The 17,802-nt window shown below is 39.8% G+C and overlaps 1 protein-coding gene across 6 annotated transcripts in view; it reads left to right on the plus strand.

The window, feature by feature from the left end:
• Window positions 1-17,802, plus strand: part of SGCG (sarcoglycan gamma) — a 143,737-nt gene that overhangs the window by 115,999 nt on the left and 9,936 nt on the right. For all 6 annotated transcript variants that reach the window (XM_075127368.1, XM_075127350.1, XM_075127347.1 and 3 more), the window contains one exon: window positions 13,905-14,028. In XM_075127368.1, coding sequence (XP_074983469.1) covers window positions 13,905-14,028 — 124 coding nt within the window. The remainder of the gene's footprint in view (window positions 1-13,904; window positions 14,029-17,802) is intronic.

The raw sequence follows: 17,802 nt of genomic DNA on the forward strand, positions 1-17,802 counted from the left end.
TTTGTATAACTTATAATGTTCAAAATTTAAATGTCTTCTATTCAGTAAAGAAAAATGTGCTTACATAGTAAAAAATGCATGAAAAATTTAAACTGGGAGTGAATATTTACAACAGAATTATAAACTTCTGAAAATAAAGGTTCAGAATGGAAATACTAATAGAACTTTTAACTATAGTAGTGCAAATAGTACCTTTAATAGAGAGTAAACCTTTATGACAGAATATGTTGCATTATAGTACAATTAAAGTAATTCAAAAGCTATGCTGGAAGCATCTGTGAAATGCCAGATTCAATCACATTCACTGGGGCCTCTGTCTTTTTTAATTACTTTGAGAGTCAGCACATTGGAAAATTGAGGTCATCACAGAAACCTCTTTTGAAATAGCTTTGCTTATCACTCTTTACCACAACTGTCTGCTTAAGAGAAGCTGAAGGTTTCATTTTAATCGTATCTGGGTCCTGATCTTTATTCCTCACCCTTTGTAACACTACTACATTGAGTGACAGTGGCGAAATAGATGGAAAATACCTCTGTATTTAAGATGGGTGGAAAAGTAGCAAACCAATCACCAGGCTATTATGATCATAACTGGTACCTTTTGACTAGCTGATTAACGTTGTTTAAAATTGCTTTACAGCCTTTTGAAGGTGTCATTAGAACTCAATGCTGTTTTAGAATCAAGAAGATCTTGTAAATGTAGTTGCCCCAGGACTCTGAATGTTTTAGTTGCATTACTTACATAAAGTATAATTCAGTTAACCATAATCCTTGAAGCTCAATCATGTCAATGTTCTGCCATACAAACCTCACTTGGAAAATGTGCATTCCCCAGACCTGTCTGCCTGTGGATCAACTCTTTCCTATTCATCAGTACCATGGGGGAATCAGCTGACTGTGCTGCACCATTCCCTCTGACCCCTGAGCACCACAGATAAGCTGTATCTGAACTATCTGAAACCCTTTTTGTTACTTTTATTTAGAACTCAAATGGACTCTCAAATAAAAGAATGCACAAGCTGCAGGTTCATTACTCAGAAAACCCTTTATTGTGTCATTCTTCTCTTAAGCACACAGATTTAAGATAGTTCTTGCCATACTTACGTATTTTAAGGGACACTCTTAAGACCGACCCGTTCTTCTGATGGGTGACGTTATTTTATCCATACTGGTTCATACATCATTCCAGTATCAAGCAATATACAAAAAGACAAAAGGAAGGAAGTATGCCCACAGATTAAAAGGAAGAGAAGAGAATGTGTAGACTGATATAAGTATAGAATTTTGTGGGTCTTCAAGACAAATATCCCATTCAGAAATATGTGTGGGTGCACAGGGGCAAATAGCACACTATAGCACTGAGAGGGATGAGTAAAGCCTGTGTAAAATGGTTTTCAAGTATAATTGAAGTCAACACAAAGTGACATCTAAGTAGACCATATTTTCTAAAATAAAAATATTTTTGAAATTTAGAGTCAGAATTTTAAAGTTAAGCATGTCCAATTTTACATTATTGAAGGCACAAATCAAGCATTTGTGCATTCAGGTGACACACTATCTTTCTAAAAATATGCATTGCTCAAACAGAAGTTAAGGGCTTGATGAAAGAATTACTGAGTGAAATTTTTGTTCAGGACGTCAGACTAGATAATCATAATAGTCTTTTCTGGCCTTAAAGTCTGTAAACCTATTAATCAATTAGGCACACAAATAGCTGTGTTTGCCTGTGCATATCTAGTTTTTGCATATATGTTAGGCACATGCAAAAGTACATATACAATTGTGTGTACTTAACTTTAAAAATATGGCCTCTTACATCCTTACTGCTTACATCAGCAGTGAATTTGGCTTCTGAAGTTGATGGAATTGTTTTATGGCAAATTAAAATAGAAGACAATAAGAAATTATTGGGTAATTCACCATGCAAATACATGTTGCAGGGTTCAAATCTGAATAGAGTAGGATGTGAAAGAGAAATAAATAGTTAGTGCTAAACATAAGAGTATGCAAATAATATTGACTTATTCAAATACCTTGCTAGTTAATCATAGTATAATCAGTTCAACTGGAAGTGTTTCTTGTTATGACAATTTACCTTTAGTAAACAGAGAACTGAATCATGAATGTGGAGGATTTGAAAGTACAACAGTGAAAAGGTCAAAGAATAGCTATGATATGGAGAACAGCCTCAGTTTTATATGTGAACAATTACATTTCAATGGAATTACGTCATGGAGATAAAATGCTATAACTGAAAGTGGCATGGGTCATCTGAAACACTGAGCACAAGTGAAAAGAATTGCCCTTAGTAAAGCATTCATAGTTTTGTTTGGCGTTTTTTGTTAGTTTGTTGCTTTTAGGTTTTTTATTTGTTTTGTTTTAAAGTCACCTAAAATATTGCCATAGTTGAGTACAAATCAATAGTGTTTATCGTATGAAACAATAATCATTGACTCTAACAGCTTTTTCAATAAAAAGAAATTTGAGAATAGCTCTCTTATAATTCAAGATTTTTCTATCAAATAAAATGAGTGTGCTAAGAGTATATTCATTATCAAACTCAGCGTGTAACTCATTGTAGTGAGATCTGTTAGTATTGCAGAGTGTTGCTGGTTTTGGGAGCTCCCCTGTACTTGGCACCAGCAGACAGTGCAGCTTGCTGATTCAGCAGACCTCAATGTTAGTCATAAAAAAAAGACCATAGCATGCTTGGTTCAGTGGCGAAGGCACTCGGTGAGGTTTATTTTCAGCAAAGCCCTGTCCAACAGGTCACAGGGACACTAACATATGTATGCCCATGACAAGGTAAAAGCTCAGTCAACATAACAGGCCAATACAAAGATGACCCTCCTATGACGTCTCCTTTTAAACATTGGTACAAACACATTACATATTACATTCTATATGCTTTTTGTCATTATCCTGTGCTTTATACGTGCTAATTTGAACAAAACAATCTCATCCATTATCCTGTCATCTCCTCTTTATCTTTACAAAGGGTCAGTGAGTTCTTGTACCATCTCTTAGGTATGTGTTTATGTAGTTACCTGATGTGTTTCTGTACCATTCTCTCATCAGGAATGTGCTTACTTGTTCAGCTAATGCCTGTAGTGTTACTATTCTGCCAAGGCCATGCCAACTTTGGTTCACCTTCTTTGGTTCATACTTTTATTCATGCCTAAGATTCCAGCGAGGTCTACAAGGTCTAGGGCTTATAGACTTCATCAAAGAGGCCTGTTCTAAAAACTTGAAGGTGGTGGTGGCATAGTAGATTAGGCCAGGAGGGGAGTTCTTTACTGTGAGACAAGATCTCAAAAATTATTTTTTAGCTTTAGCAAAATAATTTTTTCAAGTAATTTTTTACATCAATCTCACTTTTGGTGCATATGCACCCTGTGCTTGAATTTAGAACTTTCTAGCAAGCACACCCGGGTTTGGGGCCATGCCTACACCCTGCCTGTCCTTGCTCCCCTTACTGCCAAGGCCATAAAGGGCACACAAACCCCACTGACCCTCAGTTTCCTCTTACTACCCATGGTAGTGATTTGGAACTGTGATGTCATCCCTGCGTCTCATTAGTAACTAGTTAGTTTTTTATAAACATTTTATATAGATTTAGATTATTAGTTTATAATTAGTTAATTAATAGCTTTTCTGCCCATTGGCAGCTTTCCATTCCTCCTTTTATCCCAGAGAATCTCCTTAGGTGTTTGTGCCTTATCATGAGTATGATAGCCACTATGTCCTCTGCGTTTAAGTTCTGCCCTTCCTGCAACAGGCCCTTCCTTTAACTGACGGCCACAGCAGGTGCCTTTTCTGCTCAGGGGAATCTCATATCCCTGATCATTCTTCAGTCTGCAGCTCCTTTTATACTACAACCAGAAAGTCAATGGAATCTCACCTAAAATTGTTCCTGTTAGAGCAATAAATGAGGTGTACCTCAGATCCTGACAGGCCTTCCCTTGATTCAAAACAATCCCCTGAGCCAGAAATTTAATTCCCTCAGTGCTACAGTAAGTAGAGATTCCACTCACTCAGTTCCAGCTCTTGAGAACAGGCCTCAAGATCCTCAGGACATCATCTGTGTGGGACCCAGGACTGAAGCTTACCAGACAAGGTAGATCCGAGGAACAATCTAAGGTCAGACCACACCACCATTGTCCTTCTCCAGAATGGGGTAAAGAAAATAAATCTAAGTGGAGGCTGGAGCCCTCTCATTCTGAAAAATTTTCTGAGATTCGTCCTAATTATAAAATTCATCATTTCAAAACTATAAGTGAACCTTGTGTGGCAATTTTATTAATATTTCACATTTGAATTTTCACTCTATTACAGAGTGATAGTGATGCAAAGTAGAAAATATTTGTTGATGTACTTCTAGCAGCCTTAGCAAGTGGACAAATAATTTTATTCTTAAGAATATGCATCATACATCTGAGTTATAAATTGAATAATCTACTTAAAATGTATATGTAATTATACTAAAATATAATTGTAATGGTCCCATTCATCAAAAATATATATTTGATTTTCATTATTTGCAAGCTGAAATAACCTGGTTATATTTTTTGTTTACTAAGTTTCTAAGATATAAGATAAATGTAATTTACATCATAAATATTTTAAATATTGGAATGCTTTCAGCTCTTATTTACATACACTGGAGCAACCCTATTAAAAAGAATTTATAAACAGTAAAATATATTAGAATATTTAGATCTATATGCCAGTGATTGATGATTTGCTAAGACGTCTGATGACTGTGTTTGTCTATGAGTTAGGTAATATAAATTAATCTTATTTCTTGTATACTAGCAAGGTGGACCTCCCTATACAATTGTGTTGGGGGGGAGACATCTCAAGATCTATGTTGCTGAGAAATATGGTCAGTCTAACAAATAGACCTCTATATGGTTCTATATTTAGAAGATTAAAGGTCCCTTGTTCCATATGCCAAACAAATAACTGGCTTTTTATATATTCTCCAGATTGATTGTACACAAAATGATAGTCAAATTGAGAACCGATGTATACATGTATGAGGCTCCATTCTCCCCTACAACCTGAGCTCCCCTCAGCATAGGAATGATATAGAGACAGGATGGGAGTTAGTTATGGCTTCCTGATTCAGCACTGACCTAGCAGTGGCATTAGAGGATCTAAGGGGCTGCACTGGCTTAATAATGTTCATACAGTTTAGTGTCTTATTGTCATAAATTATTTTTGGAAACATCCAAAGAAAAAGCCTTGCTGGTTTAAACTTTCTTCTCATTTATTCTGTGTTGTGTCTCTATCTGTGTTTCATCATGTGATGGAGCCACATAATAGAGACTTGTTACATTATGGCTAAGGTCCTACACAATTCACGATATTGCAGAAATTGCAGCTCCCAATATTGGGCTTCCATTGCAGTTTTGACAGCGAGAGTCGTGCCGTGCACGGGCTGACAGTGGGAGACCTGGGCACCCGGGGCAGCCGGCAACAGGAGCCCCTGCTGTCAGCCCCAAGCGGCAAACAGCAAAAGCCCCAGCTGTCAGCCCATGGCTCCCCCAGGCAGCAGGAGCTCCTGCTGTCAGCACCGTTCATGGCGGGACTCCCACTATCAGCTTTTCCAAATTACTGCAAATAATAAAAGTCCATTATTACTTTTCCACCATTTTCCATGTCTTGTCACAACTCAGCTGCAATTATTTGACAATAATTCAAGTAGGACCTGAATTCTGACATCATCATGCAATATATTAACTAAAATTCTTGAAACAAATTTCTAACTTTTCTCAATAGAGGTTTACAAACATATCCCACATGTAGCAAAGAGAGAAATAGACTCTAAATCTTAAAATCTTCACTGATTACATTAAGATCTTGTCATTTAGTAGCAGCATCATGATCTAATCAAACAGTGTTAAGGAATTTATTGGATATTATGAGTTTGTATTATTTCTTACTCCATTGCAATAGTATAATATTCCTTTACAGTAGATCTTCTGGTATATTCAAGAATATAATCAGGTCCTATAATTGCACTTTTTTACATTGAAGTTCTTGAATGTAAAGTATACAAAAAGGCAAATATTTTCAAACGTGACTAGTGATTTTGGATGCCTCTTTTTTTGAGTGCCTAATCAGAGACACTATCAAGGGACTTGATTTTCAAATGGCGCGTACTTAACATTTTCTGAAAATGAGAGCCTTTTAAGCTGTCTCCAATTGAGCACCACAAAATTCAGGTGCCCAAAATTACAAATCACTGGTGATAATATTTGCTGTGGTTTCTCCTAATCACTCCACAGTTCACATATAGACCTTTAATTTTAGCAGATTACAAATTTGGGAGTTTTAATTTGATACAGAAGTGAGAAGACTGCTTTTGGCATTTTCTTTAATAATGTTTTGCAGCAGTTATTTGGCATCTTGCAAAATCATTTTTATTTTTAGGTAACAAATCATTGCAATTAAATTCTAATCAATGTACACAGATTGCAACAAACTAGCAGTTTGTCTGTCCAAATCCCATTCAACTGGGAAACTGTGTAAATATCTTAATATATAGGTATTCAAGTAATAATTCCCATGAAAACAATATCTTCCAGATAGTCACATGGCATTCTGCAATATTCAAGCTGACACAATGAAAAATAGTGGAAAAGACTAGTGGAAAAAACACTTTATTGGCTCTGCTGTGCTGTAGCCATGACTATGGCTCCTAGGTGCTACGATAATACAAACAAACAACAACAACAATTCCCCCATCCCCTCACAACTATTTAGATTTCTTTTTAAAGTAATAATTTTGATAAAATCCCCACAATGAAACTTTCTAAAGATGTTATGCCATGAGCTTTAAAACTTGTATAAATCTGAAGTTTCATCAGTTCCACTCTTTAGTCAAAGAATATAAGACAACATTAGAATAAAAAGAAAAGGAGTACTTGTGGCACCTTAGAGACTAACCAATTTATTTGAGCATGAGCTTTCGTGAGCCGAGCTGTGGCTCACGAAAGCTCATGCTCAAATAAATTGGTTAGTCTCTAAGGTGCCACAAGTACTCCTTTTCTTTTTGCGAATACAGACTAACACGGCTGTTCCTCTGAAACCTAACATTAGAATAGATAAAGGTCATGTGTCTTTGGTTACCCTTGTTTGTTTTTCCTTTCTTATATATTAGTATTTTGTCCAATAAGTCATGTAATTCTCCTCTGAACACTTCTCTAAAAGTAATATCAGTGCAGAATTTCCACTTCTGGATCTCCAGCTTTAAGTACAAGTTATACAGAAAACAACCCTATCCCATAACCCTGTGGTTGAATTATTGATTCCAAGGCTAACATCCATGAGTGCTATGAGAAGTCAAGCCTCCACAAACTTAAAGAACCAGCCAGTAGCACCACTGTTATCAAACTGACAGGATTACCACTATGTTGTATCTGTGCATTTGACTGCCTTTAGAGGCTTGTAAGCATGGAACCCTACAGTGCACGAGTGTCCTGCTGAATCAGTGCAATAGCACTTGGAACTATTGGTGCCAAACTTCTACGGTGAATCAGTGCACTGCTGGGTTGGCACATTAGAGCCCAGAGTTGATGGTGCTGGTCCCCTAGACCCCTGGTAAGCACACTGGCTCCTGTAGCTGTCAGCATCAAACTCCTTTAATTTACTGACACCCTGCTGAGACTATATCTTAGCTGCACTCCATTTAGCTCACAGATGCTTTACTGTATTGGCAGAACTTAATTTAATCGGTACCTGAGTTTGTCAGATCCAGGCACCAGTTAGTGCACTGGTACTTCATTCCATAATTTAATGCCATCCCACCACCATTTCTTGTCAGTATGGCTGATGAGAATCCTTTCTGGCCCTCAGGTGGAAGCACATAAGAGTCTCGCATATTGCATCAGGGTAAGCATACAGCCTCCAAGCTTCTCTGGTTTGATGATAGTTCAGAGCTAAACTCCCATGAGGAATGGGCTTCAAAATGCTATCTACTGTGGTTGCAGTATGCGCAGTGCCTACCTGAGATGAGAACTCGTTCAGTAGGACTTTTCATCCAGATAAGGTCTCCTTCTGAGCAATAACTGAAGTGGCCCTGTATTCATTATGGACTTTCAGACTGTATTCAGAAAATGGTCCTGATTCCCTCTGTCAGTCCAGCCACTCTTTAAATTATTTCCTTCTTCAAAATCCTCCATTTGCTTCTTCTTACCTTCTGCATCAAATGCAGGCTTCTTTTCAATCCTCACATTCTTGACTGTGCCCAACTCTACCCTGCTTACGTTTCTGCTAACATTTTTTATTTCCCACAGTTGTTCTTTTGACTCCACCAGTGAGTTGTGCATTACTTTCTTTCTGTGGCTTTGTGTCTTCTTCCATTCTGCTGTCTAAGTCAGGGATCTTCTCTATAATTCCAATGTTCCAAATACCAATCATTTCTACTTTCAAATCCCTTCTCATAAATCACTTCCTCCTAAAAGACAGCAAATGCTAATCTGTATCAGTAAAAATGCTATTATCTCCCCCTCCCCTTATAAACTACGACAAAAACTCCATAAAAAAGAGAACCTTTGTCTTGAATTTCCCAGTGTGTTATGTGTTTCATGTGTGTTGTCTGTCTATCATAGAATATTATGGTTGGAAGAGACCTCAGGAGGTCATCTAGTCCAATCCCCTGCTCAAAGCAGGACACCAACACCAACTAAGCATCAGAGGGGTAGCCGTGTTAGTCTGGATCTGTAAAAGCGGCAAAGATTCCTGTGGCACCTTATAGACTAACAGATGTATTGGAGCATAAGCTTTTGTGGGTGAATACCCACTTTGTTGGATGCATGTAGTGACCAACTAAATCAACCTAGCCAAGGTTTTGTCAAGGAGTTTTTCACCCCAGATAGGACTTGAACCCACAATCTCTGGCTTAGGAAGCCAATGCCTCATCCATTAGGCCACTGGGGCCTGCCAAGGTTTTGTCAAGCCGGCCCTTAAAAACCTCTAAGTATGGAGATTCCACCATATCCCTAACCCATTCCAGTGCTTCAACACCCACCTAGTGAAATAGCATTTCCTAATAGCCAACCTAGACCTCCCCCACTGCAACTTGAGACCATTGCTTCTTGTTCTGTCATCTGCCACCACTGAGAACAGCCCAGCTCCATCCTCTTTGGAACCCCCCCTTCAAGTCGTTGAAGGCTGCTATCAAATCCCCCCTCACTCTTCTCTTCTACAGACTAAATTAGCCCAGTTCCCTCAGCCTCTCCTCATAAGTCATGTGCCCCAGCCCCCTAATCATTTTTGTTGCCCTCTGCTGGACTCTCTCCAATTTGTTCACATCCCTTCTGTAGAGGGGGGACCAAAACTGTATGCAATACTCTAAGTGTGGCCTCACCAGTGCTGAATAGAAGGGAATAATCACTTCTCTCAATCTGCTGGCAATGCTCCTACGAATATAGCCCACTATGCCATTGGCTTTCTTGGCAATGAGGGTGCACTGCTGACTCATATCCAGCTTCTCATCCACTGTAATCCCCAGGTCCTTTTCTGCAGAACTGCTGCTTAGCCATTCAGTCCCCAGCCTGTAGCGGTGCATGGGATTCTTCTTTCCTAAGTGCAGGACTCTGCACTTGTCCTTGTTGAACCTAGTCAGATTTCTTTTGGCCCAATCCTCCAATTTGTCTAGGTCACTCTGGACTCCTGCAGGCTCCTCAGGGTGGAGACACATGTCCCCATGCTATTGTGACTTCAAGCTGCGACACCAATCTGGGGAATAGGTGCAACCATTAGTCTGTTGTCTTGTGTGGCTATTATAGCCTGAGACACAGGAGGGGGCAGAAAAACTATTCATCCTGGTGTTTTTATTTTGTGGATCTAGATGTCCTCAGAAAAGAAGACAACAGGATCTCTTGTACTAGTCCTGGTCCTGATTGGCTAGGGAATACCAGCACCAGTGCTGGAGGCATATAGCATAGTGTCCCTTGTATAGTTTCCTTCTATTCTCTTTCATCATCTCCATTCAGAATCTTTCCTTCAGTCAAACGTAAAATTTAAATTCACCTCCTAGGTTTTTTACAAGTGGCACTTACTGGCTCAGATAGGTAGCCAATCACCTGGTATCCTGTTGAGCAGCCTCTTCTCATCACCTGTTGCCTCTTCCAAGCCAGATGCTCTTTCAGTGAGAAGGGAGCTAAATGTTTTAATTCCCTTATCCCACCACAGTGTGGGTGTGAACCCTGCTTATCTTCTCCCTGCACCGTAATTACAAAGCAGATAAGTTAGAAGTGGGACCCACCTGTTTGGGAAGTCTGCCACTTATGCACTCTGTCATGAATGAGTAAAGAGGAATATATAAATATTAAATGCAAGAAATGAAGGTTACTTACTTGTTATTGGAGTTCTACTAGATATACTCTGCACATTCACACACTTGGGATGCTCCAACTGGTGCAGCTTGGAAGGTGGATCCTTCTCATAGTAATGCCTACTAGAGTGCACACGTGCACTTCCTGCCATAACTCTCAACCTTTGAACATGTTCTGAGGACATGACTATAAAAGGGAGCAAGGTGCTACTTGTCACCTCAGTTCCTTCCACCACTAATGAAGACTCCAGGGGTATTTTTCAATTAGGAACCTGCAGAAGAGGGGAAAGTGGGAAGGAAGTATGAAAATGTGGAGTCCATCTCAAAGAACTCTGGTTACAAGTAAATAACCTTCATTTCTTCTTCAAGCGTCCTCTGCATATTCCCTGTCTTGGGATAATTTGGCAAGCGCTATTCCAAGGATGGATGGAGGGACGCAGAGTCCTCATTAAATAATGACTAAAGCACCACTCAGCCAAACTGTGTGTCAGAGCTGGCTGCCAAATCTAATGCATAATATTTACTGAAAGTTTGAATTGAACTCCAAAGGGCCAGCTTTACATATTTCAATAAGAAGAATATGTCTAGCACATGGTACAAACACAGTAACTGCCCTAGTACATTGAGCTCTAAGACTGTCAGGAGTAAAGAGGGAAGAATTCTTATAATTTTCTTCTATATACTGTCTGATCCATCTAGACAAAGACTGGGCAGAAATAGCTTGTCCTTTACAGTGACCAGCATACAATATAAACAACTCAGGAGAGGGTGTTCAGTTCTGTGCAGGTGATAAGATAGTGCTCCTTTTGCATCTAAAGAATGCAGTCTGGATTCACCATTATGTGTGTGGGGTTTGTGAAAGAATACTGGTAAATTAAGATACTGACTAACATGAAAGTCTGAAATGACTTGAGGAAGGAATCTGGGGTGAGGTCTAAGAATCACCTTGGACTTATAAAAAGAGGTATAAGGAAGGTCAGCCATTAGAGCATGTAGTTCCCTAGTTCTTCTAACAGATGTGATTGCTATTATGGAAGCTGTCTTTATAGAAAAATAAAATAAAGAACATTCTGAGAAAGGTTCAGATGGAACAGACATAAACTGTGTTAAAACTAAGTTTAAATCCCATAGGAACTGGATTTCGTATTGGTGGATACAAATTCAATAAACCCTTTAAAAATCTTTTAACGCAGCTGTGTGAGAAAATAGATTTACTATAATAAATATATGAAAAGCTGCTATTGCTGCTAAATGGACTTTAAGCAAAGAGCTAGACAAATCCATAGCTTTAAGGGGAATAAATAGTCCAAGGTATACTGAGTAGGAGCAGAGACTGGGTAATGCTTTTATTAGACACCCATATAGCAAATCAATTTAACTTCAAGTACATTTTCTAGTGGCCTGCTTCCCGGAGTAAATTAAAATATGTTTTACCTCAGTAATAGAACAAGACTTTTCTAAATCTATCAAAGTCCTATTTCCCCAGCTGTTAGATGCAATGAGTGTGGATCTGGTTGAAAGACTTTCCCTCCCTGCTGGACAGTAGGTACATTGTCACCAGAAGCATCTTTATTCCCTTGGGATAGGAGTAAATTGGTGAACCATTGATGTCTTGGCCACACTGGAGCAATTAGGATCATATTGGCCGAGTCCTGTCTTATTTTCTTTACTTTCTTTAACTTTAGTGGAAATGCATAAATGAGGAATAAGGAAATGCATAAATTATACCCCTTCCCGAATCAAGGAGGAACGTATCTGTCATTGACTGTCTGAGCATGCTCTTAAACAAAAACAGGAACACTTGGTATTGAATCTGGTGGCAAACAGTCCAGGAAGCCCCAAAGATTGAAAATGTCCTGAATCACAAAATCTTTTAGAGACCATTCATGCATCGGTGAGGAATCTCCACTCAGGAGATCTGCAATTTCGCTGTGGTTTCACACTACATGTGAACCAACTGGATAAATGTTGTGTAGGCTATAATAGTCCCACACCTCCTTGCAGAGCTGAGACAAATGAGCTCCTTCCTGTTTGTTTACATAATGCATCACTGACATATTGTCTGTGGGTACTTGAACTACTGACTTGCACTTGTAGGAGGAAGGATTTGAGAGCCAGATGAATACCTCTCAGTTCTAACACATTTTGGTGGTTCCAAAAGACTATGAATGAAAAATTTGTTGAGATATGTTCCCCAACCCATTTTGGAAGCAGGAGTAGGAGGTGTAAGAGATCTGCCTTAGATCTTTGGACCATTGCTGCCACAACAAGCATATTAGGTGGAGGGTGAACACTTTGCTCCCCATCAGGAAGGTGAGAGGCCTTTATTATTAAAATAATTTGTTTGGGGGGAAAAAAAGGTACAGTGCAAATAAGAACAAGATTTCAATTCTTTTTCCTGTTTACAAACTTAAGGGAATAAATTAGTTAAGAAAATATCAGAGCCATTATATTATTTATTTTCTTTAAAACTGACTATTTTTTAAAGGACACAGGCAGGAAGAGTTGTGTTCAATATCATGCAGTGTAACTACGGCTGAGGGCCTAACTTTGGGTCTGTTATCATCAAGCAGAACTAGCTAATAGTGCAGGTGTAAAAGGTGCACAAGGGTGTGATCTTGAAAGGTACTAATGCTCTCACATGACCTGGTCCTAACTAGGTAATCACAGAGAGAAGCAAAATTCATACATATCTTATTGCAGTGGGTTTTGATTTGGATTTTTAATGAGTATATGGAACTCATTGCTTGAAACCAAACCTAATTATTGTTTCTGATCTTCTTGTTTAATTTTGTAAATAATGCCAAATATCCAAAGTGGGAAATATCCTGATCTCTTTTACAAACAGAACCCCATTAATTCCATGTAGCTGAGACAATGAAGCAATCATTCAGCTAACATGGTCCCTTTCTGCCACCTTGTGGCACAACTGTGTTTGCAAAGGTACTGTTAATATAATATGTTCGGTGTATGTTAGACTTTAACTTTATTACTTTTAGCTATTTCTGAGTATTTTCTGCAGATTAATTTCAAGTATTTTCCAGGCAAGGCTAGTGATCATAGCTCTCAAATGTTAGGCTACTTATAGCATGCATATAAATGTACTGAGTGAAATCCTGAAATCCTGGCCCCATTTAAGACAATGTCAAAACTTAAATGGGTTAGCATTTCACCAACTGTGTTTAGAATGTTTTGGTTTATTTCAAGTGAAAATAAAGATTATAAAAATGCATTTTCAAATATGAATATTTGTATCAGAACAATTATGGTCTCACTGAAAACTATAACTTAGAAACGTAAACTGCAGTGTTTGTACCTAAAGCACCATATAGTATGATCTTGAGTTCTTTCTGCACTGTCATATGGGATACTCTGTTGGTTTTGAAACAACTACCCAGTGTTTCAAGTCTGCATAAAGAAATAGGAACCTATCATCTTTTATAGAATTCCTCACATCACTGTCTCAGAATGTTTTATAAGTTCAAAAGTTTTTTTAATTATTTTATAAAATAACTTTTTAAGAATATGCTGCAGCCAGATTTCCTCTACTTGCTTTCAGATTGGAATCACCAACTCGGTCTTTGAGCATGGATGCACCAAAAGGGATTAATATTAAAGCACAAGCTGGCAATATTGAAGCTCTCTCTCAGATGGATATCAAATTGCATAGCAGTGATGGAGTGGTGAATATGATAAATCATGTTGTTATTATTGTGGTTTATATTGATGCTGTTTGATATTGCCATCAATGTCATTGTCATTTTAAAGTATTATAATTGTTCAGGGTTTAGCAAATATGCTGATAGTTCCAGATAATGGTGCCATAATAATACATCTGTTTACAGGGCAAGGATTAAATAATAATATAAAATGACATGGTGTTGAAAGAGTTTTAAAAATGCTAAGAAGTCACTTCTATCCTAGCACATCACGTTTTTTTAAATGAAGTGAGTGCTCTGCTTTGGTCCATTCAGTTTCTGTAATTCAGGAACATGAGAGGTAGTGTGATAACCTTATACATAATGAAATGCAAGAGAGGACAGATGTCCAGCTCCAGCTCCCATTGAAGTTAGTGGACTTTAGCCATTGATTTCAGTGGAAGCAAGAAAAGACTCTAGGCCAGGTCAGTCCTTTCTAGTGAAAGACTAAAGGGGTGGTCGTGTCCGCCTTTATACTCAGTAGACCACTGGTGGGGGCACTCACCTGGGACGTGGAAAAACATAGGTGTGATTTCCTGATTTGCAACTTAAACCCAGGTCTCCTATCTCTTAGGTGAATGCCTTAACCACCAGACTGTCAGGGGTGGGGTTTTTGCAATCTCTCTTGTTGAACCAGATCCTCTATGTATAAATTACAGTGCTTAATTTGTAATGAAAGAGGGTGCCAGGGATCAAGGAATTAGGTGCCAGGGCTCAAGCAATTTCTTTTACTTTAATAACTGATGCAGCAAGCCCATAGGTGCTGGGGTGATGAACTGCCAACCCTAGAGGTGCTCCAGCCACAAATTAAGCACTGATAAAATATATATTCATTGGAGCAGGGACTGGAACACCAGTCTCCTAGGTGAGAGCCCTACACATTCATTCTCATGCTTCCTCTCTCTGGCCCAATGAGTATTAAAGTATTTGTACATAGTGGAACAGTTTCTACAGCACAGAATATCCTACAGTCTGGTGATTAGGGACCTCATTTATGAGACGGGAGACCTATGTTCCAGTCCCTGCTTCAAATGAGGCAGAGCAAGGATTTGAAAACAATCTCCACATCTCAGGTGACTACCTGGCTGTCGGGTATTCAGGAACACACATATGCCTTAGCCTGAAAAGTTCCTTATCTTGGTATCCCCAGTGTATTTTATGCAGGCCTGATCTAGTAGGTGTGCTATCCAATAGTAGGCAAGACAGGCCAGGGAACGCCTAGTTTGAGTATCCTGCTGGGGCTTAAGCAGGAGCTAGGGCACTGAGCAGGTGGTGTTAGGACTTAGGTGGTTTTGCGCATACCCACTGGAAAAAACTTAGGCACCTGGGGAACAGGCTTCAGAGGCAGCTGAGTGGGTGTTTAGAGGATCTCAGTGTTTTCTAAATATTAGATTTAGGTTCCTAAAGTGGCAGGTAGATGCCCAAGTCCCTTTGTGGATCTTGCCCCCTAGAAGCCTAAATCCTACTGACTTTCAATGAGATCTAAGGGATAGATTTTTGAAGGTATTTAGGTGCCTACAGATAGGCACCTTTGTGAGATTTTCCAAAGCACTTAGGCTTGGATTCACTAAGGTATTTAAGTGTTGTGATGTTGAGCGTTACTCCACCTAACTTTTAGGCATTTAGAAAATCACAGGAACAGCACTGTGATCCACAAAGTCTGTGTTAGGTGCTTAGGCTCCATCTACCATGAATGAGGAGAGACAGGTATCTTAGACTGTAACTCACAAAAGCCAGTATCCTAATCCTATGTCTACACTAGAGAGCTTACAGCGGCACAGCTGTACCAATGCAGTTGCACCACTGTAAGATCTCTCGTGCAGCTGCTCTATGCTGACAGGAGAGAGCTCACCCATCGAAATAATTAAACCACCCCCAGTGAGCAGCAGTAGCTGTGTTGGCGGGAGATGCTCTCCCACTGACACAACTCTGCACGCTACCACCTATGCTGGTGAAATTTATGTCACTCGGGGGGCGGGGGAGGGGGGTTGTGCTTTCTTCACACCCCTGAGTGACAAAAGTTTTACCAACATAAGTGGTAATGTATACATGGCCTAAGTGGGAAGTTGCCTAAACTAGCCAATGGGAGATGCTAACAAGAGGGGTGTGTGCTAAGCCCTGCCACTCCTGGAGAGAAACACCTCACTGTAGCTTGGACTTAGGCACCTAGCTCTGTTAGTGATTCTCAGCTGTGAACCCTCTCTTCAAGATAGGCACCTAAGGCATTTTTGTGCTGACAAGGAGAAGGTGCTGCCTCATGACTTTTAGCCCAGTTGTTAGGGTACTCACGTGAGATGCAGGAGACTCCCAGTTCAAGTCCCCCTCCATATGAGAAGGAGAAGGGATTTCAATGCACATCTGCCAACTTCCACATGAGAACTCAAACCACTGAGCTATGGGATAATTCGACCATGGGCCTCCCTCAGTCTCTCCTGTTGAAGCTGCTGCACTGTGGAGAACTAAAGAGTTCTTTTTCTAGTAGCATCCCTATGGGTGTTCCACTTTAGATGTGCTTGCACCCCATGCACCTCAGATCAGAGATTTAGGTAGCAGTGTCTGTTCAGCCCACACATATGCCCACTGCAGCCTTATGCCTTGTACCATTCCTTCTCAACTGCCTTGGGCTGAGATGGAACCTCAACTTCGTCCAAGTTGAACTTACCTCAACTGTATTTTTATCTCATTCTTACTAGTTAGTGTTAGTTCTTAAAATTTCCTTCATGTTAGTTAGCTGTAATATTTTTTATAGCTTTTAAAAAAAACTTTTAAAAGATTTTACTTATACTTTTAGGATAAGGACTGTTGTCCTTTCACCTATTTTTTGCTTTTTGTTTTTTTGTTTTTCCCCTCAGGGGACTTCAACCTTGGGAGGGTATGCCTGGTTCTCCTAGGTTTAAATGCAGCTTTTCATGTCGAGAGGCTATCCCAGTCAGAGACAGACACTCCTGGTGTGTCTGCTGCCTTGGAGAGTCACATGTTCTCCAAAAGTGTAATTTGTGTCTGCAATTAAAATCAAGGGCCAAAAAGAACTAGGAACTTAAACTATGTCTCCTCATAATGGAGAGCTCACTCTGACCAGCTTCTGGCCCCAGCCAGGAGGACTTCCTCCCCCATACAATGGTCTCTGAACAGGTCAACCACTTCAACCTCCTCAGCACAGCACTGCCCTACAGCACTGAAGAGGAAATCTCTGGACTCCTGTTAAAAAGACTTAGAAAGTGGTCTTTAAGTCCTCTGGGTAGAGAATCTACCACAAAGAGACAGTCTCCAATTCAGACAACTGGTTCAGCACCTACCAATTTCCAACTTGGTACCCACGAGGCTGTAGATTCTTCAGGTACTGTGACCAGGGTTCTAGCTCTGGAAGATCAGTATCATCGAGTGATTGGAGCAGCAGAAAGAAGAAGATCAGCTCTTCTAAATTGGTACGGACAGACACTAGGACCTCGGTACCCAGCACTTCAGCTTCGCAAAGGACCAGACCAACACTTACTGGCCATGCATCAGAGCGCATGAGATTTTCAGCACCATCGGTGCCTTCTGCCACAGTTATCTCTGCCCAACTTACCTCATCAGTACCATCCACTGTCACAGTACTGCAAGAGTTTTGATTTCCTCAGACTTGGCAGTAACAGAAACACCTGAATCTCCCCCGTTCGGCACTGACCCATTCTCGGTACTGAGCACCTCTCAGCCTTATCTCTATGAGTGCTCCACCTCTACCAAGTGACAAGAAGGCGGACGATGCCCACATTACTG

This window comes from Caretta caretta, chromosome 1 (assembly GCF_965140235.1).
Source record: "Caretta caretta isolate rCarCar2 chromosome 1, rCarCar1.hap1, whole genome shotgun sequence".
Classification (NCBI taxonomy): Eukaryota; Metazoa; Chordata; order Testudines; family Cheloniidae; genus Caretta; species Caretta caretta.